Here is a 13,956-nt window from a genome sequence, read left to right as displayed (position 1 = left end):
ATGAGGATAATAATATCTGCCCTACTCAAATGAGATAAGTATATAACAAAGTACTCTGTAAACTATACAGTTAGAAATGTTAGTTCTATTTCATTATCGGCTTACTAACCTATGAGAGCATGAAACTATATACTCCTATTTATGTCTAAAGTAAGATACGGCAATATTTATCAGACATTTAAAACTATGGTACTGTACTGAGTCAGTTCTAAGGTCTTTATACCATAAATACCTTGAACTTATTAATTCTCCTGGGGAAATGGACAAACATGTTAACTTCTTGCTGTTTTCTTTCCAAAAGTCTTTATTTCCTTTTAAAATTCAATAACCTTAAAAGAATACCTATCTAGTTTCTATTTGTAGCTCAATTATCTAAGAGCCTACTTTTCCCTCTCTCTTAAACCTCCAACTTCACTCACAGTTATTTAACTTCTTAGGTGTTTCTCTCTAGTAAGCAAGATAGAGGAAGGCCAAAAGTAGAGAGAAAGGTGAAAAGTATAGTTAACTAGAATCTTTTTGGTGCCAGTAGTGAAACAAGTTGGAGTTTCAGGGGAGAGGATAAAACTATTAGATAAAAACTTGTAAGTTAATAGTAGATTTCAATTGTATACTTCAATAGGCTCAAGTCTCTGCTCAGGAGACATATCATCAGAGAGGGCTTAACTGACCTCCCTATTTCAAATAGCACCTCCTCATTCCTATCCTTCTATGTGACTTTATTTTTATGGCCCTGTCACCACCAGCTGGCATGATTTTAATTTTATTATTCTCCCATTACAATGTAAATTTAATATGTGCAAGAGCACAGCTGTATTCCCAATGGTTAGCACAGCCACTGGTGCGAAACAGCTCCTTATGAGTGAATGAATGGGTCAATGAATGAATATATCTATAATATCAGGTCATCATACTTGATACATGATCAAAGTATATATAGCTTTAATTTACAATTTAAAAAAGTAGCTACTAGGTATACATTGTCTTGGTGACAGAGTGTTCTGAAATATAGAATGTTTCCTTTAAAGATATGTCAATATCCCAAACTGGTATGTTTACTGTTTCATCAGGAAAACATATACACATAAAAACATAACATTAAGCTGCTAAAAGAGTCAGAAACATAAAAAAGGAGACGTTAGAGAGGTAAAAAAGCTCTCACCATTTTTGTTCTTAAGAAATTAACTCCAACTAAAATACATTAAAATTTTGAATAACAAGCTTAAAAACAATTTTTTTTTTTTTTTAAATTTGAGACAGGGTCTCACTCTTGTCACCCAGGCTGGAGTGCAGTGGTGTGATATTGACTCACTGCAACCTCTACCTCTCAGGCTCAAGTGATCCTCCTGCCTCAGCCTCTTGGGTAGCTGGGACTACAGGCCGGTGCCACCATAGCTGACTAATTTGTTGTTGTTATTTTTCATAGAGATGATCTTGAACTTTATATAGATCTGATCTCGAACTCCTAGGCTCAAGTGATCCGCCTGCCTCGGCCTCCCAAAGTGCTGGTATTATAGGTTTGAGTCACTGCATCTGACCCCAGAACAAAATAATATGTATTCTAAATGCTAAGAAAAGTTAATTCCTTCCACAAACGCTTAATAACTATTTTTATACAGACATAAACCTTTTTTTTAACATAATTTAAATCAGAATCAGATCCTTTCTAAAAATTAAGCTTCTTTTACATATGACTGAGAAGAAAAAAATACAATTAGGTTATTAGGATATAACCATTTATTGTAGGTAGATGTTTAAAGGATCCTCAAACTCTGAAGTTCAGGAAAAACTGTGATTCATACTAAGACATATTTTAGAAAAAAATAAAAAACTCTTTTTTTTTTGAGGCAGAGTCTCGGTCTGTCGCCAGGCGCCAGGCTGGAGTGCAGTGGTGCAATCTCGGCTCACTGCAACCTCCGCCTCCCGGGTTCAAGCAATTCTCCTGCCTCAGCCTCCCGAGTAGCTGGGACTACAAGTGCCCGCCACCAGGCCCAGCTAATTTTTGTAATTTTAGCAGAGACAAGGTTTCACCATGTTGGCCAGAATGGTCTCAATCTCTTGACCTCGTGATCTGCCCACCTCGGCCTCCCAAAGTGCTGGGATTACAGGTGTCAGCCACTGCACCTGGCCAAACTTTTTTTTTTTTTTTTTTTTTAGATGGAGTTTCACTCTTGTTACCTAGGGGGAAGTGCAATGGCGCCATCTCGGCTGACTGCAACCTCTGCCTCCAGGGTTCAAGTGATTCTCCTGCCTCAGCCTCCCGAGTAGCTGGGATTACAGGCATGCGCCACTACGCCCAGTCAATTTTTGTATTTTTAGTAGAGATGGGGTTTCTCCATGTTGGTCATGCTGGTCTCTAACTCCAGACCTCAGGTGATCCACCGCCTCAGCCTCCCAAAGTCCTGGAATTACAGGCGTGAGCTCCCATGCCCGGTCGAAAAACTTATTAGATATAAGAGTAAGACTCTGTCACTAACAAATGCCCAAACAAATTAAAATTGAATTTATAAAACACTTGAAAAATAAAAAATAACTTACCTATAGGGTATCCCAATGCAAAGTCATTACTTTGTGTAGCAAAAATAGGGAATAGTCCAGCTTTGCTAAATCTACTGTCAGGACTGGCAACCAATAAGGTTAATACACATACAATGAAAAATACAGAGGCTTTGGCAATTAAGATGCTGTATAGGAAGGACCAATCCACATTGGAAAAATTAAGTACAACCATGTTTTTGAATAATAAAGCCGGAAGTGCAAATCTGGAGACAAAATTTCCCAGTCCTTTGGCCTGTGTGGATGTTATGACATTGGCCCTTCCTGCAATGTAGCCACAAAGGACAATGCCAAAGCATTCTAGTAAGGCTGGAAAAAGCCTTGTAATTGACATTGAAGGTGGGTCATTAGTGGAATTAAATCCATGGGTTACTGCTGTAGGCAAAGTCTTGGTCATATTGACTGCAATGGTTAAGTCCTCTGCAGGTAAATTAGAAAAAGAATTCATTTTCTCTCACCCTCCAACTCCAACCAGATCTCTGGAAAGAAAGGAAGAAAGATTCAGTATGGCCATCAATAAGAATTCTAGTTGAAAAAATATAATGGCCATTTACTTATTAAATGGCCAAATAAATAGATATACTGTCTTCAACTACCACCGGGGAAAATACAATGGCAAAAAAAGTGGGGAGTTGCTAAAAATAACCACTTCACTCTCAAAGGCAGTTCAGCTCAAAATATTTATGTTGCTGTTCTATATTCAATATTAGACATAAGTAAAATAAGATCCACAAATATTAGAGCTTCAGTGATGCCCTGTGGTTCTCGCCAGTGATTCTCTCCAACAATTGAGCTCCACCTGGTGGATAAGGGCATTGAGTTCACAGTCTCTGCTGAATGTCCCCCTGCATCTAAATTCTCTGGAAATCTCAGAAGTTCTCAAGGATACATTGAGGAGGCACCCAGGGGCCAGAGAGTCCTTTCCAGCCTGTGTTCATACTTGAGTATAGGATGGGAAGAAGAGTATAGTAGACCAACACTAATCAACTTTAAATCAATTAACTTTTTTTTTTTTTTAAAGACAGGGTCTTGCTTTGTTGCCCAGGCTAGAGTGCAGTGGCATAATCTCGGCTCAGTGCAACCTCCGCCTCCTGGGTTGAAGCAATCTGTGTGCCACCACCCCTGGCTAATTTTTCTGCTTTTGTAGAGATGGGGTTTCACCATGTTGCCCAGGCTGGTCTTGAACCCCTGACCTTAGGTGATCTGCCTGCCTCAGCCTCCCACAGTGCTGGGATTATAGACAGGAGCCACCATGCCCAACCTGAACCAATTAACTTTAACTTTTCTGTACATCACCTTCTTCACCTGTAAAATGGCAATAATAGTAATACCTACCACATAAGAACTTGAGATTATTCAACTGAAGTCTTTAATCACGTCTAGAACAGTCATTACTTAACCAGAGTTAAATATAACTTTTGGTAGAATGAGAGAGAAAAAATGATGACATCCCATCAATATACCTTTAGTTCCTTCTATACCAGCCACACACACTGGCCCCATAGTACCTTTGTGCCACAGAGACTTTGCACATACAGTTCACTCAAGTGTTGTGGAAGCAGGAACTATGCATGTTTCTGCTCACTGTTGTGTTTCTAACATCCAGGACAGAACCTGGCACACAAGAGACAGAAAAAAAAATTTTTAATGAATAACTATAATAATTTACACTTAAATAAACCTTTTACCCTTTCATGGATCAATGTTCTCTTTCAGGCACAATTTAGTTCATGGACAGAATTTTTTTTTCCTGTATGATAAAGTATTCTAAGTTTTTCACTATAGCAACAGAACCAATAACATAAAACGTGTCTAAAGGTGTTCATAAAATGTTACAAAATACAAAATGTTTTGTAAAATGTTCTAAAGAGGTTCAGAAAATGCTAAAGCATGGAACAAATTATTTAAGGGAATAGTTCAATAATTATCAGACTCCCTCCTGCTGCCAGAAACACAATGAACGTATCTGGATAACTCTAAAAATAATCAGCTTTTTTAGTATCTTGAAATTAATATGATGACAACTGTCAATATCGAAGTGATTATTCTGGGTTTACCATCTAAAATAGACATATATAAGGTAGAAAGTAAAAAGCTCATGCTTCTGGAAATTTACAATGCTCAGGTTAAGTTCTCAAACATCTACATCACATTAAAATGACTTAGATGGCAGCCCAGAGATCACCAACAACTGCCACCTGGCAGGGGTATAAGGGAATTTTCTCTGTGCTACCCTTGTATAAACCGAACCACTTAAAAACCTTATATTTAATCTCGATTAGGACAAGTATTTTTCTATTAGGATTAGATAGGAGTGGTCAATATACTACATGAAACCTGCAACACTCACATACTTGAAGTTTACCAAATCAGCGTCAAATTATATCCTGGGAAAGCTACCGGTTGGTACAAACACCAATACTTGAAGTAAAGAGCTCGTATACAATTAAACAAAGGTGTTAAACATTTGGAGCCATTAAGAAACCGTGTACTTGGAAACGCAGTGTTAGAGAAGAAGGTAATAGGTTACGCCAGTCTTTTGTTCACTTTTAAAAGTGCCTGGAGTATTAATAACTTATTCTGCCTACATGTCCTTACTTGTACCACACGAGCATGTCAATGCATTCCAATACTTTTTCTAACCAACAATTTTAACTAAACTAGTAGAAGTTCAGTGGAGAGTCAAACAGATTCTGGGCTTTATGGCTTATCAACTCCTAAGTTACTTAGCCTTTCTGAACCTTTGTTTCCTCAACTGTGAAATGAGAGTAAAAACTTCCTTAGAGGGGCCCGGCATAGCAGCTCACACCTGTAATCCCAGCATTTTGGGAGGCCCAGGCCCGTGGATTGTGTAAGCCCAGGAGTTTGAGACGAGCCTGGCTAACATGGCGAAACCCTAGTCTCTACAAAACATTAGCTGAGCATAGTCTTGTGTGCCTGTTGTCCCAGCTACCCGGGAGGCTGAGGTGGGAGGATCACCTGAGCCTAGGAGGTCTCTGCAGTGAGCCATGATCACGCCACTGCACTCCAGCCTGAGTAAGACCCTGTCTCAAACAAAGATCTTCTTAGAGGGATATTGTGTGGACAGAATATTTTATATTTTTGTAGTAGGCCTTCAAGAAATAGCAGCAATTGCATTAGAACTGTTGTCTTACTACTAATAATGATAAAAAAGCAAACATGTTAGTCCCTCAAACATACCAGGTAAAAGATCCACCAACTAAAAAGAGAGAGATGGGATGCATCATAAATTCATCAGTTTTTGCTTTATACCAAACAATTAAGCCAAGCTGAATTTAATTTGGCTTGATTGTAAATGGTTAACAGTGAAAGTGGTGCTCTTCATTTTTCTCAGGGCGATGGTCAAATAGTTGTAGCAATGTCCAGGTTTAACTTTCAATTCGTTGAAAATGTAAAAAAAAAAAGAAGTAATCTGCCCCTCCCCATGAAGTTTCTTTTAATATTTTTCAATATTATAAAAGAAATACCTGCTGAGGGAAAGTCAAAATAATCAAAACGACTTAAAAACAGTTTCATCTCATCCTAATCTTTTTTAAACGGGAAGATAATATGCTTTCTAAAGCATATTTTAAAATGAACAGGAACCAGAGCAAAGGAAGTAAAAAAATTACATCTAGCCTTTTCATCTGTAAAAAACAAAGCTTGTTACAGAACAAACACGTTCACAATAAAAGACCACTCGCTGAGGCACCCACTGGAGAAATGCTGCGGTACTTACAAACCGCTTCTGGCCACGACATATTTGGCTTAGATCACATAAATGAACCACTGATATCGTAAATACCTGCTATTAAGTGAAAACGGAGGGTCGGGGGAAGGAGAGGGTTGACTAACTTCATAGAGAAAGCTTGAAACTCTCAGGCTATTTCTCAAATAGCCAATATCCTTTATCCCATGGGATAAGTGTAATACAGTGTGGTACTATTAAAGCACTCTTCAACATCAACAGTCACACCATTCACCCACTCCCACCTACTTGCAGGGGACCAAATGTCCTCCCTAGAGACCCAGTGTAGGGACGGCTGAGCACTGCCTCCTTGCCTCGTCTGCAGAGACAGACTGTGGCCCTCCGAGATGAGGGGCGCAGAGAGTTCCTAACCAAACAGGCTGCTCGGAGAACAGCTGCCAGCCAAAGCCTGGGAAGGCAGCAGTGGAAGTGAAAAGGCAGCCAGGGGTCTGTGCTTCGGGTACCAAAAAGGTGGTCGCTCGTCTTCCCAGAGCGTGGGAACCACGTCATGGTAACTAGCATGGTCCAAAAATGAGTAAGGGAGAAATTTTGGCGCAATGCTCTAGGTGCCTGGGAAGAAGCCTTCAGGAGGGCCAGATACCAAGGGTACCCTTGGGATAAAGGGAAGAGTCTAAGAATGACAGGGTGGATGCCCAGGCAGTGAGGAGCTTCCCAAACTAGGGATGGCAGTCCTATCTCCGGAGGGGACGAGACACCCCTTCCCCCGCGCGAGCCTTCCCGGGTGATCTCACACATTCCAAAGGCAGGCGCTGCGGAGCACAGACCGTAGGTCCAGACAACGGGCCGCGGGGCCGGGGCGCAGAGGGTCGGCGGCTGCCCACATGCCCAGACCCGAGGGGCAGGGGTAGGGGTACCCCGTGCCCGCAAGACAGAGACAGGACCCGGCAGATCCGCGCTCCAGGAGCCCTTCTCACCTGCTTCGTCTGCAACCTTGGGGTCAGGAGGAGAAGGTAGCTGGTGCTCGCAGAGGGCCAAGCAGGGAGGAGACCACTTGTCATCTCCCGCCCCCAGCCCTCTTCGCCGAGCGCAGCCGGCTGCCAGGTGCAGCAGCTCAGGCACGTTCTGATAAAGTGAGGTGGGGTTAGCCGCTGCGGCCCTGTCAGCGCAGCAGCTCGCCGGCCGGGAGGCCCCGCCCCCGCCCGCCCTCGGGGCCCGCCCCCAGCCCGAACCTCACGCCAGACGGGCCCCGCCCCGCCCCAAGTCCCGCCCACAGCCCCGAGCCTGGAGGCCAGAGTCCCGGTCCCGCCCTCAAGCCCTACCCACGGCCTAGGGCCTCGAAAGCACACGCTTCCCAACTCCGCCTTCGCTCCCCGCCCCCGCCTCCCCGCCCCCGCCTCCCGCCCCGCCAGCTGGGAGTCGCCCAGCTGCGATACTCCGGGGCGGGACTTCCGGCCTCCCGGCTCCCACAAAATGGCAGTCGCCGCGGGGGTGTCCGGTCTCTTTTTCCCTCTCCCTAAGTTCAGACGCAGAGCGAGCTTGTCTTTCCGCTTAACCCCAACCCCTTGTGATCTGCTAGTTTCGTTCCTGGTTAGCCCAGAACTTTTATAGCATAGAGTTTCAAAGCAAATCCTGCTTTCCACCCTCACCGGGGCAGTGACCGTGACCTTCCTAAATCAAGAGATTAAAACGTAAACCCTTTTCCCTGGGCTTGCTTTAGAATCAGGGCCCTGTCCGTGACTGCTGCTATTCTATTGCGGGGCGGGGGTGGGGAATTAGATGCCTATCCTTTCAGTACACTGAAGGGAAATTGGTTGTATTGATGGAAAACTTCCAAAGCTTCTTGAAATAAAGGTATTGAAGCTATTCTCACAGGATTTATAAGAATTCTGGACAAATATAATTAAGCATTAATTAGGCTACACTTTGACCCACTTCCTTGTACCCGAAAGTCAGGTAGCGCTAGATAGCACATTTGCATCCCCATTGTTCCTATAGTTAGGATTTCTGACGTTAGACTCATAAGGCTTTTAAGAATTGCTTAAGATGTTTTTCAGACTCCAAATTCCAGCGAAACAGCTGATGCCAAGCAGCTTGAAGACCCCTCCCCGTGCCCCTACCCCCGCCCCGCAGAAGAAGGTAATCAGCATGAGTCTTAATCTCCGTGTCCCAGGACTTCGCCCAGCACTCTTTGACGAATTAACTAATGATCTCCACACTTCAGACCACTCCAAAACCCTTAAGAACCTGAGCCTCAAAGTCCTCCTGGAGACAGATTTGAGGTTTCCGTCCATCTGTGTTTGATTAAACCTCTTTCTCTTCTGCAACCTGGTGTCCCAGTGTGTTAACTTGGCATGGGCATCAGACAACAAACCTATATAGTTACAGTATGTTAAATATAGTGCTTCACTTTGAAATCTGAATAAATCGTGCAACTGAGTTAGCCTTTTTAAATAAAAATTATTTCAAATTTAAAAATATTTATATCTGATCCCACTTAAGATATCCACAGCATTTGTCCTTTAAAACCTTTTATCTTGCTTTCTATCTTAAACACTTCTCTGCATGACAATTTCAGTGTCTTCCTATCATCTGAGCCATCTTGGTGGAAAGATACAAAATTGTGTGGCTTACTAAGAAAAATTACAGTAAGCTAAGGGTAGGTTAAAGGATCTGAAACTTAGCAGGAGAAAATGAGCAGAAATTGAAACTATGAAAAGGCATGCATTCCTGCTCTGGTTCTCTTTGCTTCTCTGTTCTCTACTTTGCTCACTTTAACTGCTTTGTTTCCCTTGAATCTGCCTGCTAAAGAAAAAAAATCTGCATATCTCAATTATCTCAACGCTAAAAGGATTTTTGTTTAGAAACTATGAAGATTAATTCAATTAAATAAATACTTATTGAGCATTGATTATTAGGGGAATACTGGAAGAGAGGCCTGGAAAGGTAAGTTATGGTAAACTTGTAGGAGGTTCCTTGGATTAGAGTTTGAACCTTATCCTTTGGCCACAGTAAAACATTTTTAACTTTGGCCCGGCGCGATGGCTCACGCCTATAATCCCAGCACTTTGGGAGGCCGAGGCGGGTGGATCACAAGGTCAAGAGATCGAGACCATCCTGGTCAACATGGTGAAACCCCGTCTCTACTAAAAATACAGGAAAAAAAAAAAAGAAAAAGAAAAAAAAATTAGCTGGACATGGTGGCACATGCCTGTAGTCCCAGCTGTTTGGGAGACTGAGGCAGGAGAATTGCTTGAACCCAGGAGGCGGAGGTTGCAGTGAGCTGAGATTGAGCCATTGCACTCCAGCCTGGGCAACAAGAACGAAACTCTGTCTCAAAAACAAAAGAAACAAACAAACAAAATTTAACTTTTCTTTCCCCACAGGAACATGTCCTAATGATCACACTATTTGTGGATGTGCAATCTGGAAACTGTACCATGATTAGTTGAAAGAGAGACTGAAGACAAGAAAAACAGTGTAGCGACTTGGGGAAGAACCAAGACATAAGGAAATGAAGACCTACTCTTGGGTGATGGCAGTGAAAAGAATGTAATAGGTCTGAGAGACATTACAGAAAGAGAACTGATGGGACTCAATTACTGATAGGGCTAAAGAGGAGGAAGGACAGGGCAAGGTGGCTCATGCCTGTAATCCCAGCACTTTGGGAGGCGAGGCAGGAAGATCACTTGAGCCCAAGAGTTCAAGACCACCCTGAGCAACATGACAAAATGTGGGTAACACCCGCTATGGGCACCAAGGAAGGAGAACTGTCCAGACCTCAGGCACAACTAGTGCCTGAAGGATATCTTAGTTTATAGTGTTATTGTTCAGCTGTTTCCTTTATATAATCCTTCATCCATAATCATCTATTAGTTTATAGAATTAGTGCTTGAAGTGTAACTCACTGCTTACATATATCTAGCATACTTAGATCTATATAATCTTTCTATATAATCATATAGGTATTGTAGTTGGAGCTGTACTGACACATTTAGTGCTGATTATATATAGAATCCTTCTATATAACCATATAGTAGTTTATGTAGTAGGAGGAATGTCTAGAGCAGTCACAGAACAGAAGCAGTACATGAGAAAACAGCCAGGCCAGGATGAGAACCAAAGGTCCAGGTGGTGGTGTCCCTGCCTGAAAGGGCATACGCTGTATGGCAGGCTGGGAGCAAGTGCCTCTCCTCCTGATTCAGGAGTTGTAGTACCTTGCATCTAGTTCCTGTGGAATGTAGGCCTCAGCCCCGAGATCCTGTACAGTAGCTCATGCCTGTAATTTCAGCACTTTGGGAGGCTGAGATAGGCAAATCATGAGGTCAGGAGTTCGAGACCAGCCTGACCAGCATGGTGAAACCCTGGCTTTTTTTTTTTTGAGATGGAGTCTCACTCTGTTGCCAGGCTAGAGTTCAGTGGCGCAATGTTGGCTCACTGCAACCTCCACCTCTTGGGTTCAAGCAATTCTCCTGTCTCAGCCTCCCAAGCAGCTGGGACTACAGGTGTGCACCACCACACCCAGCTAATTTTTACATTTTTAGTAGAGACAAGACAGGGTTTCACCGTGTTGGCCAGGATAGTCCCCATCTCTTGACCTTGTGATTCGCCTGCCTCAGCCTCCCAAAGTGCTAGGATTACAGGCGTGAGCCACCTCGCCTGGCCAGAAACTCCACCTCTACTAAAAATACAAAAATTAGCTGGGCATGGTGGTGCGCACCTGTAACCATGTGCACCTGTAACCATGGAGGCTGAGACAGGAGAAGTGCTTGAACCCAGGAGGCAGGGGTTGCAGTGAGCTGAGATTGTGCCATTGCACTCCAGCCTGGGTGACAGAGATGCTGACTTATTCTATACTATTAACTGGAAAAACGGAGGAAAATTTAAAAGTAACGCAGAATAATGGAGGGAAAACTGTAAATCAATCATAACTTCCTTTTTCTTTTTTTTTTAAGATGGAATCTCACTCTGTCGCCCAGGCCAGAGTGCAGTGGTGCGATCTCAGCTCACTGCAACCTTCGCCTCCCAGGTTCAAGCAATTCTCCTGCCTTAGCCCCCAAGTAGCTGGGACTACAGGCACATGCCATCATGCCCAGCTAATTTTTGTATTTTTAGTAGAGACAGGGTTTCACCATGTTGGCCAGGATGGTCTCCACCTCTTGGTCGTGATCCACCTGCCTTAGCCTCCCAAAGTGCTGGGATTACAGGTGTGAGCACCATGCCCAGCTAATTGTAACTTTCATTTACAAATAAATGGGATTTATAAACTTCAGGAATACTGATATCCCCATTTCCCTCAAGTCCAGCTGATCAAAATTGACAGGAGAAACAAATCAAATGGTTTGATACAATGACAAACATCATGTAGGATATATGTTGAGGCAATATGATATACATGTGGATTCCTGGTGAATTAAAATGAAGTAGTGCTAATGTTTCCTTCTATGAAAGTAATAAATAACAATGATAACATATTCAGTTAATACAGAAAGGAACGAAGAAAGTAAAAATCATTCTTATGTATAACTTATTTAACATTATACAGTATATGTATCATTTTGTGCAAATAAAGATTAAGAAAAATAGGATTATACATATGATTTTTATACATGATTTTAGTAACTTTTCATTTAATAATATATTACCTTTTTAATCTATAAACAATTATATTCATATGGATAGATTTATATCATCATTTTTAATGCCTATTATATATTCCCTAGTGAAATTTTGAGAATGATCTTCCTTGAAAAAGTGGAAACTGGGCCATGTATTAAGTCTAATCAAAGTTGAATAAAAAACAGAAAAACGAAAGAGAATGACTTAAAACGTGCTGTTTGAACATGTCTAGTATGATGCCAAATTGTGTTTAAAAACTTTTAGTTTCTTTAAAACTCCCCTTCCCATTCCCAATAGCATCATTTTCTCCTTAGGGATTCATACGTTTCCAGAGAAGTTGACTTCACTCTCCCTTCAGAGGTGACGTAACTGTGTCATATCAGTATATTTCATCCCTTTGCACTGAATGCTTTGTCAGGGTGGGCACTGATCCTAGGGTAGCTCAGTTGAATAATTCTCAGGACTTTTGCAGAGAATGCTGATATTCTCTTTCTTGCTAGACAAAAGAGAGATGCTGACAGCCATTTTAGAACTGTAAGAGAAGCTAGCCTTAGAATGGTGCAGAGACCAAAGTAGGCACAGCAGAGAGAAGGAAATAAACAGGGACCTTGATGACATATTGAGTTGTGGGATCAAGCTCTACCTGAAGCAGCCTCACCGGTCTGCCTGTGGAGTTTATCAGGTTTTCTTCATTGTTTGAACAAGTTTGAGTTGACTTTTCTATCACTTAAAATCAAATGCACAGAAGAAAATGCTATAGGAAAATACGTTTATTATTAGTTATTAATTATCTCTGAGTGGTAAGAATATATGTGATTTAAAAGTTCTCTTCTGTGCAGAAAAGTTCCCCTTTTTCTTAATAAAATTAATATACAAAGTGGTATTTTGGCTATATGGAAATCTTCTAAAACAAATTTTAAAACCATGTTCATGTATTAAACCAGGCAGATATAAAAAATCCACCCATAGAATGATTTAAGAGCACAGATATGACGCAGCCTATGACCTTAGAGAAGACAAAGGCCTTGCTTTTGTTGATCTTTGTATTCTCAGCATTTAGAATAGTGCTTTCCCTGACATATGGTAGGTATTCCGTAAATGGTTTTTGAATTATTGAATAAAACGTAATTGCCTATCAGCTATCTAGGAAGTTGAATTGTAACTGTGGGAAGTATTTGATAGAAGCAACTGTGACATAGTGCTTTTATAGTAACTGGATTTCTTGTTTCCAGCTTTTCACTCGACCTAGTTTTATAGCCTTATTTAAATATTGCCCCAGGCCAGACACCTGTAATCCCAGCACTTTGGAAGGCCAAGGTGGGCAGATCACAAGAGGCCAGGAGTTCAAAACAAGCCTGGCCAACAGGATGAAACCCTGTCTTTACTAAAAATGCAAAAATTAGGCATGAGCCTGTAATCCCAGCTACTCTAAAGACTGAGGCAGGCAAATTGCTTGAACCATGGAGGCAAAGGTTGCAGTGAGCTGAGATTGCGCCATTGCACTACAGTCTGGATGACAGAACAAGACTGTCTCAAATAAATAAATAAATAAATAAATAAATAAATAAATATTCCCCCAAATTGTTGACTTTTTTGTGATTATAAAAGCTAGAATTAAATAATTATTTCTGATCTGTCCAGATAAAACCCTGAATATTATTTTTAACATACATATATGTGTGTACATGTGCATAAACATATAATAGCTTTTTTTCTCTTTCAATCTGCTACAAAAGCAGATATATTCTCACAAAAGCAATAGAGGAAAATGGAACCTAAACATCTCACGTGGCTATTGATCTTGTTATTGACCTCAAGAAAGGCTCAAACGTGATTAAATGGGCAGAGGCTTTTGTCTAAGCCAACACTTAGGAAGTTAAGCAGAGGCTGGGTGCCGTGGCTCACGCCTGTCACTTCAGCACTTTGGGAGGCCAAGGCGGGCGGATCACTGAGATCAGGAGTTCGAGACCAGCCTGGCCAACACAGTGAAACTCTGTGTCTACTAAAAATACAAAAATTAGCTGGGCACAGTTGTGTGTGCCTGTAATCCCAGATACTGGGGAGGCTGCGGCAAAAGA

At 41.8% G+C, this 13,956-nt stretch overlaps 1 protein-coding gene across 5 annotated transcripts in view; it reads right to left on the bottom strand.

Annotated features, from left to right (window-relative positions):
* Positions 1–7,459, bottom strand: part of GPR155 (G protein-coupled receptor 155) — a 47,120-nt gene extending 39,661 nt beyond the window's left edge. For 2 of the 5 annotated variants that reach the window (XM_074399450.1, XM_039469650.2), the window contains exons 1-3: positions 7,237–7,458; positions 4,062–4,167; positions 2,536–3,032 (exon numbers count right to left, since the gene is read on the bottom strand). In XM_074399450.1, the coding sequence (XP_074255551.1) occupies positions 2,536–3,001 (466 nt within the window). In that variant the 5' untranslated portion in view covers positions 3,002–3,032; positions 4,062–4,167; positions 7,237–7,458. Of the gene's footprint in view, positions 1–2,535; positions 3,033–4,016; positions 4,168–7,236 lie in introns of all 5 variants that reach the window. The other 3 variants (XM_039469652.2, XM_074399449.1, XM_039469651.2) reach the window with 3 other exon arrangements.
* Between the last annotated feature and the right edge of the window lie 6,497 nt (positions 7,460–13,956).

Source organism: Saimiri boliviensis, chromosome 5 (genome assembly GCF_048565385.1).
Source record: "Saimiri boliviensis isolate mSaiBol1 chromosome 5, mSaiBol1.pri, whole genome shotgun sequence".
In the NCBI taxonomy this organism is placed as follows: domain Eukaryota; kingdom Metazoa; phylum Chordata; class Mammalia; order Primates; family Cebidae; genus Saimiri; species Saimiri boliviensis.
Note: the sequence above shows the minus strand (reverse complement) of the source record. Positions and strands in the feature narration are given on the sequence as shown.